At 44.8% G+C, this 23,725-nt stretch overlaps 1 protein-coding gene and 2 long non-coding RNA genes across 14 annotated transcripts in view; 1 reads left to right on the forward strand and 2 right to left on the reverse strand.

The window, feature by feature from the left end:
- LOC132508224 (uncharacterized) overlaps positions 1-8,006 on the reverse strand; it is a 208,536-nt gene extending 200,530 nt beyond the window's left edge. The window contains exon 1 of the long non-coding RNA XR_009536474.1: positions 7,880-8,006. This is a non-coding gene — a long non-coding RNA (uncharacterized LOC132508224). The remainder of the gene's footprint in view (positions 1-7,879) is intronic.
- Positions 7,566-9,070, forward strand: LOC132508223 (uncharacterized). 2 transcript variants are annotated; one of them, XR_009536472.1, is made up of 3 exons: positions 7,566-7,618; positions 8,469-8,653; positions 8,767-9,070. It is a non-coding gene; the product is annotated as an uncharacterized LOC132508223 (long non-coding RNA). The 2 variants fall into 2 exon arrangements; XR_009536473.1 differs by lacking the exon at positions 7,566-7,618 and adding an exon at positions 7,816-7,908.
- A 2,569-nt stretch (positions 9,071-11,639) lies between these two features.
- Positions 11,640-23,725, reverse strand: part of PCMTD1 (protein-L-isoaspartate (D-aspartate) O-methyltransferase domain containing 1) — a 61,228-nt gene continuing 49,142 nt past the window's right edge. For 8 of the 11 annotated variants that reach the window (XM_060128540.1, XM_060128529.1, XM_060128528.1 and 5 more), the window contains 3 exons: positions 21,551-21,722; positions 19,917-20,040; positions 11,640-14,682 (listed from right to left, as the gene is read on the reverse strand). In XM_060128540.1, coding sequence (XP_059984523.1) covers positions 14,318-14,682; positions 19,917-20,040; positions 21,551-21,604 — 543 coding nt within the window. In that variant the 5' untranslated portion in view covers positions 21,605-21,722 and the 3' untranslated portion in view covers positions 11,640-14,317. Of the gene's footprint in view, positions 14,683-19,916; positions 20,041-21,468; positions 21,723-23,725 lie in introns of those variants that run through there. The other 3 variants (XM_060128538.1, XM_060128537.1, XM_060128530.1) reach the window with 3 other exon arrangements.

Consider the following 23,725-nt stretch of genomic DNA (forward strand, 5'->3'; position numbering starts at 1 on the left):
TAAGAAAAAAGAAAGACTTTAAATAAACAATCTAGTTTTACACTTCTAAGAACTAGAAAAAGAAGAACAAACTAAGCCCAAAGTTAGCAGAAGGAAGGAAATAACAAAAATCAGAGCAGAAATAAATGATATGGAGACTAGAAAAACAGTAAAAAAGATCAATGAAAGGAGGAGCTAGATTTCAGACAGGTAAAATTGACAAATCTGTAAGTAGACTAAGAAAAAAAGAAGACTCAATTAAAATCATAAATTAAAGAGGAGACATAACAACTGATAGCACAAAAATACAAAGGTTCATAAGTGGCTACTATGAAAAATTATATGCCAACACACTGGATAACCTAGAAGAAATGGATAAATTTCTAGAGAAGTACAACCTACAAAGACTGGATCAAAAAAAAAAAAAAAAAAAGGAAAATCTGAAGATCTGTAACTAGTAAGAAGATTGAGTCAGTAATCAAAAACACCCAAAAAAGAAAAGTCCAGGACCAGATGGTTTCAATGGTGAATACCATCAAACATTTAAAGACAAATTAACCTCAATCCTTCTCAAACTCTTCCAAAAATTTTAAGCTGAAGGAAAACTTCCAAACTCATTTTACAAGGCCAGCATTACTCTCAATAACAAGAATAGTACTAGAAGAGACAATCACAGGTCAATATCCCTGACAAAAAATACATGCAAAAATCCACAACAAAATACCAGCAAACTGAATTCAACAGCACATCGAAAGGATCATACACCACAATCAAGTGGGATTTATCCCTTGGATGCAAGAACGGTTCAACATACACAAATCAATAAATGTGATACACCACATTAAGAGAATGAAAGATAAAAATCAAATGATTATCTCAATAGATGCAGAAAAAGCATTTGACAAAATTCAACATTTTTTCAGGATAAAAACTCTCAACAAAGAGGGTTTAGAAGGAACATATCTCAACATAATAAAAGCCATATATAGCAAGCCCACGATTAATATCAGACTTGGTGGTGAAAGCTGAAAGCTTTTCCTCTAAGATCAGGAACAAGACAAGAGTTCCCACTGTTACCATTTCTAATCAACGTAATACTGGAAGTCCTGGCCGGAGCAATTAGGTAAGAAAAAAAATAAAAGGCATCCAAATCAGAAAGGCAGAAGTAAAATTGTTTCTGTTTGCAAATGACAATCTTAGATTTAGAAAACCCTAAAGGCTCCATCAAACTAACTGAAAGAGAAATTAGGAAATCAATCCCATTGACAATTGCATCAAAAACAATAACATACTTAGGAATAAATGTAACCAGGGAGGTAAAAAAATCTGTGTGCTGAAAACTATAAGACGATGATGAAAAAAACTGAAGACACAAACAAATGAAAAGATATCCCATGTTCACAGACTGGAAGAATTAATATTGTTAAAATATCCATACTATCCAAAGCGATACACAGGCGCAATGCAATCTTTATTAAAACACAATGGCATTTTTCACGAGAACAGAAAAACATTTATAACTCCTAAAATTCATATGGAACCACAAAATACCCCAAAATAGACAAAGCAATCCTCAGAAAGAAGAACATAGCTGGAGAAATCACACTTTCTGAGTACAAGCTACATTACAAAGCTATAGTAATCAAAACAATATGATAGTGGCATTAAAAAGACACATAGACCAATGGAACTGAATAGAGAGTCCACTATTAAACCCACACATATACGGTCAATTAATATTTGCCAAAGGCACTAAGAATACACAATGGGGAAAAGATAACCTCTTCAATTAATGGTGTTGGGAAAACTGGACAGCCACCCACAAAAGAATAAAACTGGATCACTAATTTATACCACTCACAAAAATTAACTCAACATACATTAAAGATTTAAATGTAAGAACTGCGACCTAAATCTCCTAGAAGAAAACACAGGGCAAAAGCTCCTTAAGATTGGTCTTGGCGATTTTTTGGATCTGATGCCAAAAGCAAAGGCAACAAAAGCAAACACAGGACTACATCAAACTAGAAAAATTCTACACAGCAAAGGAAATCATCCACAAAATGAAAAAGCAACCTATAGAATGGGAGAAAATATCTGCAAATCATATATCTGATACCTGGCTAATACCCAAAATATATAAAGAACTCATATAACTCAATAACAAAATCCCCAAATAATCTAATTTTAAAATGGGCAAAGGACCTGAATAGACATTTTTCCAAAGAAGATATACAAATGGCCAACGGATAGATGAAAAGATGCTCAACATCACTAGTCATTAGGAAAATGTAATTCAAAACCACAATGAGATATCACCACGCTTGTTCGGATGGGATGGCTGTTAACAAACAGACAAGAGATGACAAACGTTGGCAAGGATGTGGGAAAAAGAGAACCCGTGTGCACTGTTGGTGGAATGTAAACTGGTGCAGTCACTATGGAAAACAGTATGGAGGTTCCTCAGAAAAATGAGAAATAGAACTACCGTATGAACCAGCCATCCCACTTCTGTGTATATCTCCAAAGGAAACAAAATCAGGATCTCAGGGGGCTTCCCTGGTGGCGCAGTGGTTGGGAATCCGCCTGCTGATGCAGGGGACACAGGTTCGTGCCCCGGTCCGGGAGAATCCCACATGCCACAGAGCGGCTGGGCCCGTGAGCCATGGCCGTTGAGCCTGTGCGTCCGGAGCCTGTGCTCCGCAACGGGAGAGGCCACAACAGTGAGAGGCCTGCATACCGCAAAAAAAAAAAAAAAAAATCAGTATCTCAAAGAGATTACCTGCACTCCCAGGTCCACTGCAGCACTGTTCACAATAGCCAAGATACTGGCAACGTGGATGACCTGGAGCGCTTCGTGCTAAGTGAAATAAGCCCAATAGAGAAAGCTAAACACTGTGTGGTATCACTTACATGTGGAACCCTAAAATTAAACTAAAGTTGAACTCACAGAATCAGAGAATAAACGGTAGTTGCCAGAGCCTTGGGAGTGGGGGAAATGGGGAGCTGTTGGTCAAAATGTACAAACTTTCAGTTAAAAGAGGTTCTGAGGATCTAATGTACACCATGGTGACTATAGTACTGTCGATGTGAAATTTGCTGAGAGAGTGCAGTTAAAGCATTCTCACAAAAACAAAACAAAAGAGTAACTATGTGAGGTGATGATGTGTTATTTAACTTGGTTGTGGTAATCATTTTATAATGTATACACAGATCAAATCATCATATTGTACATTTTAAATATATACAATTTTGTCAATTATACTCAGTAAAGCTGGAAAAATAAAAAATATAATAATTTAAACTAGTTAAATGCAAATCACAATTTATCAAATTTTAAATCAAATGTATTAAAATTAAACCTTTACTTATAAAAATGTAATTAAACCTTATTAAATATTTTTACAAAAGTAAATCTATTTTTAATTAAGCATTCCAAGTTTATACAGTTACCAGCATAAAAAGTCTGTTATCACACTTCACACACATTATGTCTAGACATACAACTATACAAACGTAGAGTGTGTGAATTCAAGAGGAAGAGGCAAATCCCTTGCTAACTTATGAGTATGTCCAGTCCAGGGATGGGTTCATGAAGAGAATCAAGGAAACGGATGATCAATGAGATTGGGAAATTGATTATGCGTGAATGAGAATGGCTGTCATGCTATTGTGAATGGAGGGATGTGACAAGGTAGCGTATTTGTGTTCTCTCTTACCTACATGTTCCTACAGCTCAAATCGCCTCTCTGCTCCAGGGTTAGCACCAGTATCTCCCATAAGTCCCGGCAGCCTTTGGAGAGGTAACATCCCCTTTTGTTTTGAGGCATTAGGGCAGGAGATGAGGGGAAGCATCTTCTGGGACCACAGAAGATGGTCCTCGTGATGGCCACGTGATGGCCACGTGATGGTGATGGCCACGTGATGGTGATGGCCACGAGAGCAGACGTTCGGGTTTTGGGTGCACCCTGCCAGCACCAAGCCCTGGCTCCCAGGGACAGAGGCCCAGGGGCTGCTCGCCTGCCCAGGCTTGGCTGAAGGAGGTTCTCCTCTACTCACTTCCTCTACTCGATGTCTTGAGACACTCTCCTTCCAGCCACGAAGCCCCACTGCCCTTCTTTCAGCTTCTCTAAGAGCCAAAATCTACTCAGCCTTAGACTTCACTCCTCTGCTTGGAAGTTCTTTGAATGGCTGTCTCCTCATTCTGTAGGTTTCAACCCCCTTCTCAGGCAGGCCAGCCCTGATGCTTCTAAGTAAGCTCTCCCCACCCCCACCCCCGCTGGCAATGTTCCATCCCTGCACAGTTTCCTACATAGGACATCTCAGAATTTGCACTCTATATATTTGGGGGGTTGGGGTTTTTTTTTTTCTTTATTATCTATGTTCCCATTTTTGGTATAAGAGCCAGAGGGAAGGACCAAGAAGCAAAATATAGCTTTTTTTTTTTTTTTTTTTTTTTTTTTTTTTAGCTATTAGTATAAAATAGGCACTCCATGAATATTTGGAGGAAGGAGAGAGAGAAAGAGACTGGAAAATTCTCTGTAGGCAGGAATTATTTATAGATCAATTCTCCACTTAAAAATACTGCTAGGGCTTCCCTGGTGGCGCAGTGGTTGAGAGTCCGCCTGCCGATGCAGGGGACACGGGTTCGTGCCCCGGTCTGGGAGGATCCCACATGCCGCGGAGCGGCTGGGCCTGTGAGCCATGGCCGCTGAGCCTGCGCATCTGGAGCCTGTGCTCTGCAACGGGAGAGGCCACAACAGTGAGAGGCCCGCGTACCGCGCAAAAAAAAAAAAAAAAAAAAAAAAAAAATACTGCTAAAGGGACTTCCGTGGTGGTGCAGTGGTTAAGAATCCGCCTGCCAACGCAGGGGACACGAGTTAGAGCCCTGGTCCGGAGAGATCTCACATGCCGCGGAGCAACTAAGCCCGTGTACCACAGCTACTGAGCCTGCGCTCTAGAGCCCGCGAGCCACAACTACTGAGCCCGTGAGCCACAACTACTGAAGCCCGCACGCCTAGAGCCCGTGCTCCACAACAAGAGAAGCCACCACAGTGAGAAGCCCGAGCGCCTAGAGCCCGTGCTCTGCAACAAGAGAAGCCACCGCAATGAGAAGCTGGCGGACCGCAACAAAGAGTAGCCCCCGCTCGCCGCAACTAGAGAAAGCCCGCGCACAGCAACAAAGACCCAACGCAGCCAAAAATTAATAAATTAATTTTTTTAAAGAAAACATTGATGAAAGAAATCAAAGATGACACCAACAGATGGAGAGATATACCATGTTCTTGGATTGGAAGAATCAATATCATGTTTTCGTTTTTCTTGGACCAGAACTGCTGGGTCATACGGTAATTCTACGTTTAAGGTTTTGAGGAATTGCCAAGCTGTCCTCCAACGGGCTCTGCTTCACAATTCCATCAGCAGTGTTTCTCCACATCCTTGCTGACACGTTATCGTCTGACATTTTTATTTTGTCATTCTCAAGAGTTAAAGTTGTAGCTCATTCTGGATTTGCATTTCAGTAATTACTAATGATGCTGAGCATCTCCAGATGGGTTTTATTCACCATTTGTGTACCTTCTTTTAAAAAATAGCTCTTCAAATACTTTGCTCAATTTTGACTGGGTTATGTGGGTTTTTAAATTGTTGAGGTAAAAGGGTTCTCATATATGATTTGAAATTTTTCTCCCATTCTGTCTTATTACTTTTTTGATGGTGTCCTTTGAAGTGCAAAAGTTGTTGATTTTGATGAAGAACAATTTATCTCTTTTTTCTTTTGCTTTCAAAGGCAGATCTGCCTTTTCTTTTTCAGAATTTTCATCTTAAGCAGTTAGTTGTGGTCCTTCATGATATTGCTTGCATGAAAATGTAATCCTATGTCAAGGATTTTTGGCCCCAAAGAAGTAGAGGACCAATCTGAACAGACTTTGCATATACTTCTCTCGGCTTTCATACCCTGTCTCCAATAGGGGTCAAAAACTGAAGGTTCTGGGCTGAAAGCAACCTGCAAACACACGTGGTCGAGCCTTTCACTTTGAAAAACTGTAATTAGCTGCTAATATTGAAAAGTCAGGGGGACTTCCCTGGTGGTCCAGTGGGTAAGACTCTGTGCTCTCAGTGCAGGGGACCCAGGTTTGATCCCTGGTCAGGGAACTAGATCCCACATGCAGAAACGAAGATGCCGTGTGCCGCAATTAAGACCTGGCGCAGCCAAATAAATAAACAAATGTTTTTTTGAATAAATAAATAAAAATAAAACTCAGGGAGGGAACTTCCTGGCAGTCCAGTGGTTAGGACTCCACGCTTTCACTGCCTAGCGCCCAGGTTCCATCCCTGGTTGGGGAACTAACATACCTGCAAGACGTGTCGCTTGGCCAAAAAAATTAAAAAAAAAAAAAAAACAGGGAATTTCACTTTTGACTTCCATATTTTCTTGAAAACTACAGCCAGCTCATTATCAATGGGCCCCAAGCCCTGAGGGCAGCACCCACTCAGGAGCTGGCTGGCCCCGGGCTGTCCCCGCTCCCCAGGACTCCAGCTGCAGGTCAGTCGCTGCCCATCACTCTACTAAGGGCAGGTCGTCTTTTGCGCCCCCCCCCTGCTCCCCTCAGAGGACCCTGCCAGCCAGCTTCCTGTAGGTATATGAGTCCAAAGTTCATGCCCTGAGCCGTAAACAGTAGTCACTGCAAACCCTTCCATACAGCTGGGCAGAACCAGATCCTCTCCTAAGCGTGTAACGCGCACGAGCTCATGTCACCTGAGAATAACGCCAGGGGGCGAAAACCGCTAGCATCCCCATTTTACAGACTAAGAAACCAAGACCCCAGGAAGCTGGGAACTTGGAGGGGGCCCGGCTGATGTCCTGAGGGTCCAGCCACTGGGCGTCATTCTCCAGCCGAGGAAGGCTCTGCACAGCTGCAAGGACAACGCCCTCTCCCTTCCGCTCAGGGCCTCCAGGAGAGGGTGTCCGGCACGGGCCGACCGCCGGCCTTGGCACCTGACGGACAGGCCGCCCTGTGCCTGGCGCTGGGGCTTCTGCAGAAACTGACGCCGCAACACGACACAGGCAAGGTTCAAGGCCAAAGGCCCCGCTCGCCCTGCCCTCTGGCCACCACACGAGAAGCGGCCCCGGGCTCAAGAATGCGTCTTGTGGGTTTTTACAGTAAGGCTGTTTTTCGTATTCACGAGCACATAAAATTAAGATGCTTAACAAAAATTACTCTGGGCCGAATATAAGTGGGCTTATGTGCAACGACCAACCACCAGCTTGAACTCTCATTACCCAGCTAGATCCTCATTTCACGATTATGACGAAAAGTGACCCGGCGCTGCTCGTCCTACCTCTTGCTCAAAATCCCCGGAGTCTCACTCGGGGAGAGTGAGACTCACCCGCCCAGGGATGCACCCGAACGGGGCAGGCGGCTCCCTCCCGCGCGCAACCGCCACGACCGGCAGACACTTTACCGGGGACGCTGGGCCCTTCCAACCGCCTCGTCCTACAGGCACTTCTCCTCTTCTCCTCTTGGGGCGTAAAGCCTGAGCACCACGATGAGAAGGGTGCGCGCTCCACACGCTGTGCGACCCGAAGGGCAGCTCAGTGACGCGGTTTCTCTCCCCACACAGAAGGCGAGGACGGCGGGTGTGCACCCAGGCCCATCTGCCCGCCCACTCCGGCGTGGTCTCCCGGGCGCCGACCTGCCTGCTCGCCCGGGCCCCCGCCCCGCGCTCCCGGCTGCTCTGGGTACCCGGGAGCAACGCCCACCGCAGGGCGCGGGGAGGCCCAGAAGGGAGCGGGGGCACGCGGCGTGGGTGGCTGCTTCACCCAATTCAGAGTAGGGAAGATTTGGGGGTGGGCGCAACGATAAAGGGGTTAAACTGGGACTCTATGGAGGCAAATTACCCAAGGAATGAAGATGGGAATTCTCTGTGGTAAGTTCTGGAAGATGCTAGGAGACCCGTTCCTTTCACCGCTTCAGGGCTCGCCCTTTCCAGTCTAAGCGCCGAAGCCTGGGGTTGCGGAAAAGTGAGGACCCTGCTTCGACGACCGGAGCGGGGGCGGGACCTGGGGGGACAGAGGCGCGGCGGGGCGGGGGGGAGCGCGGGGGCGGGGGGGAGCGCGGGGCTGGGCCAGGAGGCGGGGCGGGGTGCGCCGCGGGGAAGAGGGCCCGTCAGCGCCAAAGCCGCCCGGCAAGGCACCTCCTCTTGGCGCGTCGCTCCACTGTTTCCGTGAGCCCAGCCTCTCAGCTCCCGGCCGGGCTTCGGCAGCTCACGTTGGTTCATTATTTATTGCATCCACGCAGGACAGCTTTTCTTCTTTTTATCCGGTAACACTTCCAAACCCTGAAGGGCGAGCGCAGTAATAATTGGCTGACCCGGGGGCACATACTCCCTACTCCGAACTGTATTATTCCACTCCTGAAACCCAAAGCGCTGCACAAATAAGAGATTCCCACGAGCTGCTTCTGGTTTCTTCCTTTAACACTGTTTAGCGCCCACGCCCGGCCCTGGAGCAGACGCACCCACGGTCACGCGTGTGAGCACGTGAAGTGGCACCGATGAGCCTCCAGGACCCGCCGCCCCGGCGGCTGCAGACCCGCCTCTCACCCTCTAGGAGCCCGGGGGCGGGCGGCCCTCTCCCGGCGACACCGATGGAAACAGAAGACTTCTGCCACAAGTATGTCTTGCAGTTCAACGTGTACTTTTTGGGCACTCTGTAAGCAGGTATTTAAGGTTTTGGTTTTATCTTTAAAGACTGAAACTTTCAAACAAATCTCATCCCTAAAATAGAACTTTAAAAAATGCAAAACAGAAAAACAAAGTGAGACTTGGATGGTTAATTTAGGCAGCAACTCCAGATGACCACGCTGCGAGACAGAGGTAGTGAGTGGAGAACGTTTTGTCAAATTTTATCAACCTTATGAGTATAAAGAAGAAACAGATTCATTCTCCTTCTCTCAGCAATTCTTCGTTCCTTTACATTCTACTGTAGGTGAACACTGCCCTCTATTGGCAGAATGTTCCAACTTTTAAATATGTGGGGTTTTGGGTTTTAATACAAAAATCAGAAGAAAAAACTCAAATCTCCATGAACAAGAATGATTTTAAAATAAACTTGAACTATGCTTGACATCGTTCGTGTGTCTCTTATTGTCTATATCAATAAACGAAAAAGCCAGCTTCGTCCTTTCAGGTCCACCGCTAACAATTCCGATGCTCTTGGTGATGTTTGCAATTTGGAGAACTTGGACAAGACATGCGGGTTTGTGTGTCGTTTTCAGTTCAAAATATTCAATATAATAAATATTACATTGTATTCGTAGGGCATTTTTCTGGAAGGAAAGACTAAAAACTTTCTACTTTTAAAAACCTGACAGTCAATGGAAAAAAAACACCCTACTGTCACCTTCCATGAGTATAAGGCTAAGAACTGCAAGGCCCAGAGGAGCACATGAATGCCAGCCGCATCGCGGCTGTGGGACCTTTCCTCGCAGGCCTTAGGAAACTCCAGCAGAAAACTGTGTGTGCTATATAAAGCGTTAGAAACACTTTTTTAAAAAAGACATCAGTGTGCTGAGTGAGCAAGTTAATAAGACATAGACAAGGGTCCAAAAACAAAGGGAAAAGGGAAGCCAGCAAGGTTCGTGCACACTGGAGTCTCATTCAGCTGGAGTATTCGCTTAACTTAGCGACATTAACTTCTGATTTGGGGCAGCAAGCTTACAGGAAGAAGCGGAAAAGCCCTTTCCTAAATGGGGAGGGCTTCATTGGAATCTCCACGTCCGCAGAAAGTTCATTAAGGAGAACTAGAAATAATCCACCTTGTCCCCTCCTTCCCCCAGAGAACGCAGAGAAAACTGCCTATTTCAAAACTTGCTATGAGGAGAGAGTAAAATCTCCCCAAAGATGTAACGTCCCCAGGTTAGCTTTCCCGTGGATGTTCAGGCCCCTCTCCCTGAGTGGTGTGAAACCCTTAAACCCAGGACTTAGTTTAAAGAGGCCGTGAGCCAGCAGTGCTTCTGGCAAAGACCAGTTGGCCTCCAATAAACCCTCACAGATAGAGTTCCACAAGCTCAGTCAAAGCCCGCAAAGCACAAGAGAAACGGGGTCGTCACAGCTAGCCCTCAGAGACATCCTGAGCAGAAGCCCGCCACAGAGTTCAGATACTGGAATCAGATATGGAATAGAAAACAGGTTCAGTGTGCTCACCGAATTGAACGTATTAATAAAGAGCAGGAAATTATTTTTAAAAAAATTCTTTTAAGCAGAACTAGAAAATTTAACAGACATTAAAACTCAGTGTAAGGGTTTAACAGCAGACTTAAAGCAAGTGAAGACAATTAGTGGTTGGAAGATATATTTGAGTGAATTATTTAGAATCCAATGCTGAGAGGCAAAAAGTTGAGGCAATGTCTGTAAGAAAAGAAAATGGCCAAGAATTTCCAGAGCTGATCAAAGAGGCCAATCCACACACCTATAAAACAAATACCAGGTAGGATTAAAGATAAAAATGAACACCTAGCACATTACATGAAACTACAGAAAATCAACAACGCCAAGACAAGAGTATTAACAATGTCAGGACAAAACTGTAAAAACAGAGATAAAAGATAACCTTCAAAGAATGGCTATCAGTGAACTTCTCAACAGCTACAATGAAAGCCAGAATGTAGAGAACTCCATTGTTTTAGAGAAAAATACTGTCATCCTAAAATTATATTAGTCATATTTTTCAAGAACAAAGATAAATTTTTTTCAGACAGACAAAACTAAGAGCTAGCTACCGCAGGGTCTTTCACCAGAAGAAATTTTAAAAGATGTACTTTAGGCAAAAGAAAATTGAGATGATCCAAGAGTTAAGAAGAAATAATGAACAAAAAAGTGGGAATGTGGGAATCTAGCATCACCACAGACAACAGGGACCAGCCTCAGAAAGACAACGTGCAGTGAAAAGTAGGTGCACAGGAATGAACAGGGGTGATTCCGCTCATACCGCCTGGAGATACGAGCGTATGTGTAAAACCGCGGCAAAAAGCCAGGTGTGACCGTCACAAACCGCGGCAAAAAGCCAGGTGTGACCGTCACAAACGGGCACCCTGAGAGGGGGGCTAGGATGAGCGGGGAAGAGGGGCACACACAGGAACGGTAGTGCTGTCAGTCAAGCCTCATGGTTCGTACTCACATGTACGTACGTGAACCCTCATTCCTTGGACTTTCCAAGCATCTTATAAATATCCTTCGTATCTACTTGAATAGTTCATACAAATACATTTTTTGTTGTTGTTGTTTTGTTTTTTTGCGGTACGCGGGCCTCTCACTGTTGTGGCCTCTCCCGTTGCGGAGCACAGGCTCTGGACGCGCAGGCTCAGCGGCCATGGCTCAGGGGCCCAGCCGCTCCGCGCCATGTGGGATCTTCCCGGACCGGGGCACGAACCCGTGTCCCCTGCATCGGCAGGCGGACTCTCAACCACTGCGCCACCAGGGAAGCCCCATAAAAATAAATTTTTTAAAACCCTACACCCTTCAGCGGTGGCAACAGTCAAAAGGAAATGAGATGTCCAAATACAGACAATTCTATACCATAATTCAGCATATATCCATAGGTGTACTGACATTTTCTAAATTTAAAAAGAGAAAAAAGGCAGGCCACTGGAGAACGATGCTTAATTATATGCAACTGTTTATTTAAAATAATTTTCCAAGTTTTCCCATAAATTAACAGGTTTTGCTTCACTTTTGTCCTCTCAAACAGCTGAACACCAACACTTCCACATTTTGTATTTTAACTACTATGTGTGCTATCTTAATGACATTTTTCTTTATTAGTACTAGAAGCAGATATATGGACCAATAAGCAGTACAGATTTAAACGATGTTCCTGGTAGTTAATGGTGTTGCCGGCAGTTTCTTGGGCTCTATCAGATCCTGGGTGCTATCTCAAGCCATCTCCAAGCAGCAATCTGACTGAGGGGGGAAGTCGTCGTGCTCCCTCCCTAGGCCTACTTTCTCTCCGCAAAACAAATAATTACCCCACTGTAAATTCCCATGAATACACTGCTCATCATTTTGAATTACTTCATCTTTATTTGCTACCTCTCCACCTATAAAGCACAATTATCCACACTCAAATATAACATGTTTCATTAAAAAATAAACACCCAAAATATTCTTAATCATTCTAATATATTCCCATTAATAGATAAAAGGGCTTTCGCTTAAAATTTCATTCTTTATTTCTACTTCTTTATTTAAAGTCAATAGTAAAGTCACAACTGTGAAATAAATGCATTTAAAAACACAAAAGATACATTTCAATGACAAAAAATAGGCAATGATTATGAAAACCTACCGTACATTTTGCCAAAGCCAACAGAATAAAAGCTGATGTGAAAAACTCCATCTTCAAATATATCCTTAACAAAAACGTCCCTCATGAATAGTTAACACCACGATTTAAGAAAACGTCGTATTGACGTTATCTGAACACTTGCCCCGAAAACAACAAAGCTGGTGGGGGGGCGGCTAGATAAAAAATATGTGGGCACCAGGAGCCCCAAATTAAACTTCTAAAATGGACACTGATTTCAAAATAAAAGGAACATTTCTAACGTGACAATAGCATGAAACTATTTTTTTTTCCTTGATAGAAATGAATGGGGCATTTCTTAACAATAACAGCTTAGTAATCGCCTAAGAAAAATTGTGGAGATACCCCCAACGCCCAAGCCCAGTCAATGGTAAAAAACGAACAGCTTCCACGAAATTATCTTTCACATTACTAAAATATCCTGATTTACCTGGGATGATTCATGTTTAGACTATTTCAAACAGTTGTTTTTAGACGTGTGGAATTACCAGAGCTGAGATTTTTTTAAACCATTCATCTAACGGTTGAATCTTTGCAGAGACATAATAATCCTTCCACTACACATCGATTGCATTTCCTCAAGCATACTTGTTCAACAGTTGTAACAGTGATGCTGGTGGTGATAAGTGATACTCTCAAATTTTTCCTTCTAAAAAATATATAATCCATGGAACACTAAATAGTAAATATGCTACACTGTATACTTTCTTAAACAAGGCATGACTCTTCAGGCCCTAGCAGGAAGAAAAGAAACACTAATAACGGCATTTACCACCTGTTTCACTACTGACATTCAAATAATGAATACAGTAGTATGGGATATTAATCAAAAAAATGAAAAGCACTGTTACTTTACCACAAGAAACAAGAACAAAATAAAAACATGGGAAGAAATTAAATGAGCCCAGTGTAGGTCCCAAAGATTACACTATGATTCCGAATTTTCAAGGAAAAGGTCATCTACATATAATTTCTGTGACTACTTCCTATGCTACAAAGATGAATTTCAAAGCAAATGCAGGCTGGCGCAGCCCTGTTTGTCAAGGATGAACCTGCCAATGAACCAGGAGTTTCCTTTGCTAAAGTGCACCTGTGACCAGCCCACTCAGGCCGATTCACCGATGAGCCATCAACAGTCGCGTAGAACAACGGACTCTCTTAAAGCAAATACTTTATACAGTGGACTACAGGGAAAACCGTCCTAAATATACTATCTTCTAAAACTTCAGAGTAAGATAACCTCATCATTTTTAAATACTGAAAATGTAAAGGGTCCAACCAAACTAAGAGTTGTATTAAGTATATACGTTTTACTTTAATATTCACTTGACGTGCTCCTAAAATCTCTATGAGAGAAGCAGATGTTTTCCCCATGTCTTTTGGCAACAGATTCAAGAGCAAGAGTAGCAGTGCTGTTGAACTCCCTGAAAGGAGGAGGCTTTTTAAAGCTACATTACTCCGTATCTGCATCGTTATTGCACTCATACATTGCCCGGAACAGACCTACAGCAACTCAGCAATAGTGACTGCAACACACAAAGCTTCTGATTTCCTTGTTAGATAAAGGTTTCATGGAGGAAATGCAAATGGCTGCAATTGGAATCAGACTACATATATGCTTCCTGATTATTTCACCTTATGGAAGATTAAATCTAACCCTCACCACTACTAGTCTGTAAGGAACCAGATGAGGGTCTGAAGGACCCAGTCTTGACTACTGTTACATTCCACTCTTGAAGTCGCTCCAAGTTAAAACAGCAATTTTAACAAGATTTAAAGAAAAATATATTTTATAAAAGGGATTCTTTTTAATCACAGAATACATCATTTTTATTACCAAGACAGAAACAAGTTATACTTTTTCCACTAAAAATTCACTCTGATGAAAGAAAGCATTCTCTTTTAACGTCTAACAATGCTACATTTTCAAGACTAAAGGAGTTATCAGTAGGCGTTCTTCCTTCTTGCTCTAAGTTACTTCTCCCTAAAGTACGTCAAGTAGGCTTTTAGAGCCTCGGGCAGGGGGAGCCTCATGATCTTCTCCCTCAGCAAGTTCTGGGGCGGCGTCTCCTGCTCGCGGGCGGCGCCGCGGCCCGTCTCCTCCCCCGCGTTATCCTCTTCCATCTTCTCCTCCTCCTCGCTGTCCAGAGGCTGAGGGATGAGCTGATTCCCCACAAAGACGTAAGTGTTAATCCTCTGCTTGACCCTCTTCCTTTTCCTTCTGGGCGGAGCCCTCTGAGGAACGCCCTTGGCCTGCATCTCATCATTGATGAAATTTCTAAGTGTGCGTCGAATGTAAATACGAGCCAAGTCCTGCAGATTCCTGACAGCACAGGGGGCTAAAGACACACGGAAAACATAAGAAGTAAAACGTTACGTACTGTTCACTCCTTAGTGACTATTAGGGCACAGGACGTAGAACGCTGACGCTCATCTGGCGCAGATTTTAGGAGGCGCCTGCTGCGTGCCAAAGCGCCGCAGCACTGAGGACAGCGGCGGCAGCGCGGCCTGCGCGCACGGGCACGCGCGCGTCCCCAGGTGCGAGCATGGGCCCCTCGGGAGGGTAGCCAGCTTACAACGGCTGGAGCGCATGCGAATTAAACAGTTAGGGGACAAGAAGGGAAGAGCTTTTACCCCACACATTTCCTGCACTTTCTGATGTTGAAAAGTACGTGAAGGACCTGTTGAAAAACCTCAAATGAAGGCACTGTTTGAACAGCTGCCTCAGTCTGAGCTCTAAACTATTACACGCATGCACACGCAGTTTCCATCTTTCTGTAAATCAACAGGCAGAACTGGTTCACAGGTAAAGGGCCCCCAGAAATCATGGCGCACACTTCAGCAGCCCCGAAACACCACAGACCTAAGCTGCTGACGCTCGCGTCTATCTAGCGCACGGGGAGGGTCGGAACAGGCCCTGTCTGCTTCACTCCTGCTTCCCACCGGCGCGCAGGTGTTAAGACCTAGCGCCACACGCCCCTCTTGGTGGCCTCCTCCAGTGCATTGCACCCAGACAAAGAAAATTCTCAGGTCCCCACCTGAAATCCGTTTTTCCTAGTTTCCACCCCTGTGGGAATAAAACCCTTATCAAGGATTCTTCTCAAATACCTAACAAAACAAAACACAGCCCTCCTCAGTTCAACAGCACAAGAAAGCCTTCATCACTTCTCCCCTTACTTTTGGTACTTGTTCTTAGCTACCTCCTTCCCAACCTTCCTGTGATCATGTCACTTATCCGAATGTGTATGTGGCCGCTCTTTGCCCTCAGCTGTGAGCCCTTGGGGGCGGGGGGTAGGAAAGAGGCCTGGGGCCCTTCCTCACCCCCCCACAAAGGGCCTGCGGGTACACATCCTGTCCTGGGTGCTTCCCTCCTGCCCTAGTGCCCGGGGCTCTGCCCAGTCACAAGCTGGGCACATCGTGCAGCGGGAGATGTGGTCTTTCATAAAACTCCAGGCAGGAGGCATTTTAGACCAATTCCAAGATCCCTTAGCACATACTTCCTGGCTTTTCTTCAGACTCTCTACTGAAACCCAAAATGGAAGAGCACGGCCCGGCCCCTCTGTGGGGTGGCGGCTGGCAAGGGAAGGAGCGGGCGTGCCAGGAGCCGGCATGAGACAGGACCACGCTGGGGCGGAGAGAGGGGACAGGCCTGAGTTCTGCTGTGAAGACAGGACGGACGGGGACTGGGCGCAGAGTCTTTGGCCCGAGCGGCGAGGCAGATGTAACGCTGATTACCCACGTGACCAAGAGAAAGCACGGTTCGGGGAGGAGAAGGTAAAGATTTGCTTTGCTCGCGCTGTGTGTCCTAAATGGAGGTCTGGGCGCTGCCGCCACCCCGTGGGCCTTTCACATGGGGCAGCCAGTCAGTGCCGGGCGAGGCAAGCGGGGAGGGGCCGGCAAGGTGCTCGGGGCCCAGAGGCCACGCGACGTGCTGGCCCTTTCCAGCCGCGGCAGTCCCTCCAGCGCCGGGCTGGGGGCAAGGCCCGGCTGCAGACGGGAGTCATGGGGTCATCAGCCCCAAAGGCCAGGACGGCCCCCGCGGGGGGCGCCGGCGGGAGGGAGGCCGGAGGTCAAGGGACCACTGCAGGAAGCGGGGTAGAGAACAAGCGGGGATAGAGCTTCAGAAGCTACAAAGAAGAGAAGGAGTACTTAGACTTCTCGGGCGTCCCTGTGGGTGTGACCCGCCCACACCCCGGGCGCTCTCCCAACACGTGCACCGTCCTCCTCCTCTGCCAGCACTGCCTGCTCCTCCAGGGACACGATCACCACGACGACCGCCAGGACAGCCCGACTGCAGAAGCACCGACAGACCCGGACTGGAAACGGATTCAGACCTGGCTCCATTCAGTCGCTTCTAACACTCACAGGTCCTGAAGTAGCACCCACAAGAGCCTCATTTAAACGTTTTTCTGATAATACGAACACTTTTAGACAATTCTCAGCCCTACTTATTCAAAAATCCCCGTATTTTCTGTACTGCAACCCTCCTTGTTCCTAATGCTTCTAGTCACGAGAAGGATTCAATGGACCAGACAGACAACACTAGTCCTGACTGCTATAAAATTTTACTGTGAATTGAAGCTTTCAGGCCAAAACTACAATGAAGGTTATCTCTAACACACACGTCAGCTCTATTTGTTTCCCAAAAGGTGGTCTCTATGTAGATTTTATAGGAACCTAGCAGTCAGCACTTTCATTTTTATTTGTTAAGTAAGACTGAAAAGGGCACTGGATTTAGGTCAAACCCCATTTTTAACCTACAAAACCGCAACTTCGTATGGCTCAGTGTGGTGCAGTTCAACAGTTCATGAAATCTCCTGACCTCTGTGATACTGAGATTTATAAGAAAAAATGTATATTTGGCTTCCCCTTCCTGACACAGAGCTCCTAAAACACGTGGAATTTCCTAAGTGATGAGAGCATCAAAGTGAAAAGCAGTGCTTTTTAGTGTTCATGAGAGGCTCCCTTCAACCACACGTGACTTGATGTTACGGGGTGACTTTCACTAAGCCCTTCAAGGTGCTAGGCTGGCTGTCGGGCACACCAACCATGGGATTAGAGAAATGGAACTTTCAGGCTACCCCTCCAGAGACGGGAAAGGGGCTAGAGGTTGAGTTAATCACCGAGAGTTGATGATTTAATCAATCGAACCTCCATAGAAGCCCCTAATGGAAAGGCTCGGAGAGCTTCTGGGCTGGTGAAGAGCTGGAGGCGCTGGGAGGGTGGTGCGTGCAGAGAGGGCGAGGACGTCTGCATCTGCCCACACACCCCGCCCTGGGCATCACTCCCATCCGGCTGTTCCCCAGTTAATCTAACGAGTAATCTGTTCTCCTGCATTCTGGGAGCCGCTCCAGCAAATTATCGAACTCTAGGAGGGGTCATGGGGGCCTGATTCACAAGCAGCCTGTGAGAAGCTGGAGGAGGACACAGCCTGCAGCCTGCGGGGTCTGTACTAGCACCGGCGAGCACCACAACTGCACCAGACCACAGTCTAGCTCGCTGGGGTCCGCAGAGGGCTGCAGGATTGCTCAAGGAGGAGAACCCACAGGTCTGGACGACAGGAGGATTCGGCAGGTGGTGTATAAAGAAAACAGAGTTTTCCTTTAGTTGGTGTAGAGTTTTTCCTTCACCCCTTCTAAAGCGCCTGCTGTGAAATTTATTTTTATAATGTCTTATACCAAAGAAAGAAAAAGAAATATGACTTTAAGTTGAATAAAAATTTGTGATGAACCCAAGGAAAAGTTATAAATACATTTTAGTAACTGCTTACATGAGCAATTTCATAGCTACAAAATACGTTTGGCAAAGGATTTGCACGTGTATTTTTTAGGGTTTTCTTGTGCCAACATTCTTTCACATTTTTATTCCCTATAATTAATGAAATAATGTTCTCTACACAGAAACCTATTTTAACTTATTTTAACAGAAAAGCAAACATGTTCTTATTCTCCACACATCCTATTCCATTTCAATTCCTAGCTACCTAGTCCCCAAGTCCACCTCTCCACTGTTAAGAACTTGAGCAGGGGAAACAGGTGTAATTTACTGACCTTCCCAAAATCCCAACACTATTCTTTACTAAGCCATTATTACCTGCTAAGCACTTTATAAACACTACTTCATTTAATTCTCAAAACCACCCCAGGGCTTCCCTGGTAGCACAGTGCTTAAGAATCCTCCTGCCAATGCAGGGGTCATGGGTTCAAGCCCTGGCCCGGGAAGATCCCACATGCCGCGGAACAACTAAGCCCGTGCCTGCAACTACTGAGCCTGCGCTCTAGAGCCTGCATGCCACAACTACTAAGCCCACATGCTACAACTGGCAACGGCGCCTAGAGCCCGTGCTCTGCAACAAAGAGAAGCCACCGCAATGAGAAGCCCGCACACCGCATGGAAGAGTAGCCCCCGCTCAACACAACTCGAGAAAGCCCGCGCGCAGCAACGAAGACCCAACGCAGTCAAAAGTAAATAAATAAAATAAATAAAATTAAATCAAAAAAAACACCCCAAAAGACCACAAAACCACATGGGTTGCAAGAGGGTAAAATAACCCTGAAAATAAAATGAAATCCCTCCCAGGTTCCTATGAAATAAATTCATTTAGAAAGCAAATTAAACCAAGAAGTCTGCTATGGTAAAGTTCTAAAGCTCATTTTTGGCAAAGAACTTTACTTATTGGTCTCCAAAGCCATGATACACGCTGGGCCAACCACGGCCGCGCTCACCGCTCTTCCTCAGGGTCTCAGCAGCCCTCAGGGAGCTCAGCGCTCCCGCCTTCTCCAAAGTCCGGTCTCGCACACCGCACACTGCTGTCCCCCCACTTCTCGGCCCTGCCTCTGCTCGTGGTCCAGCTCTGACCTGGTGGATCACAGGCCCAGTCCCAGCGCCTCCTCACCCATCCTCCTAGCTCGTGCAGCGGGGTGACACCCACATGCCTACCTAATGGGAAACTCAAGCCCAGCCAAAATAAAAGTCTCTGATCTTCCCACACCGATTTCCAAGCTATTCACCCCTCAGTCCTAAACAGCAATAAATGGTACCATCACTCAGTGAGGGGCTCAGGGTAAAACTTTAGAGCCCTCTTTTTCCTCCACCATTTTCCTACCTTCAAACAACTCCACCCCCATCAACACTGACTCTCTCCTTGAGGACAAGGAAAGTCTCCATCAGCTATCCTCTGCAGCCCAGCGGAGGAGCCTCAGCGACCCTGAAAGTTACTGCTGGTCTTGGAACGAGCAAGCTCTTTTCAGCCTAAAGAGAGGCTTTTGTGTCTGCTGTCCCTCTGTATGGAAAATGATGCCAACAAATTTACCGTAATTAATCATTTCACAAATGTAAGTAACAAACTCATCTCTTCATTGACCTGCCCCTTCTTTTCATGCCTCCGTGAAGGCAGCTAACAGGGTCTGGCGCAAGGTAGGAGCTTTACCGAAAAAAACAAAACCAAATCCATGGAATACATTACTGCATTATTTACTTAACTCTTCATAATTAACAGAGTCCATTAATCCCGAGCACAGCTGTTGAACAACACAAGCCACGGTCCAGGCAGAAAGGCCCGGTGGTTACTTACGGAGGCCCACAGAGTCCGGTTTGCCACTGTCGTTCTTGCTCGGCTGCACCAGTGGGGCAAATGACACAGCAAGGATGTTTTTACTTTCCCAAGTGTTTTGTCCAGTTCGCATAATTTGTGTTAACTATTTAGAGGGAGAAAAGAAATAGAACGGCTTTATCTTGGAAGTGTGATCACCTTACAGTCACAATTTTGTTTTAACAGAATAACAGCAGTGATTGCTGTATAATCACTTGTATCTGAATGCAAGCAAATTACTTTCGTTTAAATATTTACCATAAAATGATACAGGAGGAATCACAAATACCTGCTGTTCAAGACAGACACTTGAGCGCAAAAGGCATGACTTTGCAGGTTGTATCTGGGGTCTGAGGGCTTCTAGGGGTACTCTTCCAACCCACACCTGCCACTGGCCCCCAAAACACACGTCTCACACAGGTTCAGTTGTTTGGTTAAAGTGTTGTATTAGTAAAAAGACGTTTTCATTACTGTACCAACGAATCAACTTCATGATCTTCCATGGTGGTTATAAAATACAGATTCTAATTCTAATCCCAACTTGACATTTCACAGATATATGTCATTAGTCCCAAGGGGATTAGAAGTTTTACCCAGTCAGCAAATACCCACCATCAGTTCTAGAGAAAAAATATTAGCTCAGTACATGACTGAAGGAAGACGAATTAGCATCTTCAATTTATATTATAGCAATCAGCCTATTATATTTTACATTAGTACACTAGTATATAATAAATATTCAATAAAATACCAATGGGAAACCATATTTTATATGTTTAAAAACGTCTCTTTAAAGGAAAACAGAAAAAGATGATTAATCTGGGAGTCTCAACACTCCGGAAGCATTCAAGTAACATTTTTCCAAGAATGTGTTTTAATGAATGCTTTATATTCTTTCTAATAACTGACAAACACAGTACATGGTGATGGTGAAATCCTCTGACCTGCAAATCACATGTGTGAACTTAGGGGACCCTCAGATATACAAACTCCAAAACGACCACACTATGTCCCAGTCATCTTGGACAATCGATCTTCTACTTACAAACCACAAGGTGTTTTAAACATCTCAGATGTAGGTTAATATGAATATAAAAGATATTTTTTGCAATGTATATTTATAAAATTTCAAAGTAAAAGAGCCACCCATTTTCTGAATAAATTAGCATTTCATACACTTATTATACCTAATAATTCCAAACCAAAGGCAGACAATAGGTGAAAAATACTTTCAAATGCGCCTACGTATACTAAGAGAAGATCCAAAAATTTACTCGTTTCTGGAATGGAGTTAAGCAGTTCAAACCAAACCGCAAACAGGATTTCCTTTTCATATGTTCAGCTAGAAGCAGTTACCACATTCAGTGGCACTCGCTCCCCTCACCCGGACCAGGGAGCAGCTCAGCGCGGCTCTCCTAACCCTAGTTAACGGGTCTTTTCCGCACCTGCCTTGGTTAATAGTCAAGAGCCCGTTTCAATGTTCTCCTCTATAGACAGATCTGTGAAGAGTAATTATTTCTTCCTTAACACTTACAGTGTACCTTTCACTGAGGTAACGCTTCCCGTCTTACGCTAAGTGCGTCTCCTACGTCAAGTGAAAGGACAGTGGAAGCTACCTGGTCTTCTACAGGCATGACCAGGATGCCCCCGACTTTCAGCAGTATCTTCATGTAGTGTTCGTGGTCCTTCTGGACTCCAGCCCCGCAGTAGACCCGGTCATACTGGTGGCTGTCTGATGCTATCTGCAGACAATTACCAACCACAAATGCAGGCTCACAGAACTCGAATCTATACGGAAAACAGACGGCATTTTACCTCATTAAGCAAAAGATCAGATCTAAACAAATTAACAGAGTCTAGCTTCTTGAAATAGTGAAGTTACCAAATTAATTATAAGGATAAAATATTATAAAGTTTGACTGAAATATCAGCTTTATGAAGTTTAACACTGATCAAATATATTGTTTTATTATCAGTGATGCATTGTACATTTTTTCAAAACATTAACCTTTTTTTTGCCACACTGAAACCTTACTTAAGGCTTAAAAGGTGAATATAGTGAAAAAGCCATCACACCACCAACCTTGCGATGCCCACAAAGGACATACAATAAGGATGAGAATCCCAAAGGTCAAACAAGAGAGAAAAGGCTTCACTCCCCCCGCTCTTTCCAAAAGAAGCCAGGGGCCAGTGGACATGGAAGGGCTTGTGCAGTCTCCACTGCGGGCACCTTGCTGCAGCTAACAGTGGCAAAGCTTGTCAGGAAGACACCGGTGCCCTTACCCTATGCTCTTGCAACCACTAAAGAGTAGGGAGATTTTCCTAATACATTTTGGCAGAACTATGTTACAGGGTTGGAAAAGAGAGCAGAATGAAGTGTTTTTTGGCCCCCATGATCTCCCTACACAACAAAAGAAGAGAGATGGATGGTTTCAAAGCAAAGGCATCTTATCCAGGCCGCCTGTTCCTGGTTACAGTGTTGGTTCGTTGTATATAGAGTTAGGCTTTTACAAACTATCCTATTTAGACTTCTACTTTATTCCTTAAGTTCTGGCAAATCTGAAAACGGTCTCTAAAATACAAAATTAAAAGCCTAATTCACTAATAAAACACGTACGGTAATATTTTTAAATTAATTCATGAAATATCCTTTCACTTTTAAGTTGATTGATGTTAATTTGACCACACAGCAAAATCAGGCTATCATTTGAGGGTGAAGTAATTTACATTAAAAGTTTCGGCATGCGGTGAAACATGACTCTGAATCATAATCACTTTTATTTTGTAAAACGTATCCTGTCCTTTGGTAATTAACAGACTTATTCCGCAGTAAGTTCCCATTAAAATTCACTAAAGTACAGACACACTATGGTCATCGATATCTAAAGAAGAGTTTCGCAGCATGATGCCGTCCTCAACTTCCTGTCCCCTTGGTGGAGGGGCTGGGGGCATGAGGGTCAGTGTAGAGCCTGCACCCTCCTCTCCACACGGGGCTCCACACAGGGCCGGCCCCGCGCCACCGATCCTTCTGCGGCACCTGCGCCCCAGTGCTCACGCCTTCTGGCTCTCCCCTCCCTCCACCGCTTCCCGCACGGCTGCTCAGCACAGGTCCACGCCCCTTAGAGGGCCATGTGGGGCCCCTTACGGTTCTACCTGGAACCCCACTTCCAGACTCACTCCCTGGCTCTGCCCCCACCCACACACACTGCACTGCGGCCACAGGTTGAATTGTTGGCTTCTCATCACTTGGAGGAGGCATTACAAAGTGTCTCCTGTATCTGTGTCTGTGCTGTTCCTTTGACTGAAAGGCCCCTCCCTCTCTACTTGATAAACGCCTAGCATCACTTGGAGACACAGCTCAGATATGAGATACACAATGAAATCTTACCCAACTCCTTAATCGGGTCTCATTCTTTCTACTTGCATAATACACACAAAAGTGTGAACTTACCTATTTAATGGACAATGTTTAATTCCTCTCTTACACTCAACACAACCTAGGCTTGTCTATAATCTGGCTTTCAAATAACTAAATAATGTGATCACTTGGTTTAATCATCTCATCAAACTCAAAATAAGCATCCTTTAAAAAGAAAAAAGACCAGTATTTTCAATCTAAAAATCCCATTCTTATAAAATTTCATTTTAAATAACTTAATTTTATAATAATTTAAGCCAGTCTTAAAATTTTCAGGACGAACGTGAGCAGGGAATTTAAATTTAAAAATCTGAATTATTAAACCTCTTTTACCATTAAGTCTGTTAAATCAACTTAAAAATATGCTTATAGT

Source organism: Lagenorhynchus albirostris, chromosome 17 (genome assembly GCF_949774975.1).
Source record: "Lagenorhynchus albirostris chromosome 17, mLagAlb1.1, whole genome shotgun sequence".
NCBI classification, from domain to species: domain Eukaryota; kingdom Metazoa; phylum Chordata; class Mammalia; order Artiodactyla; family Delphinidae; genus Lagenorhynchus; species Lagenorhynchus albirostris.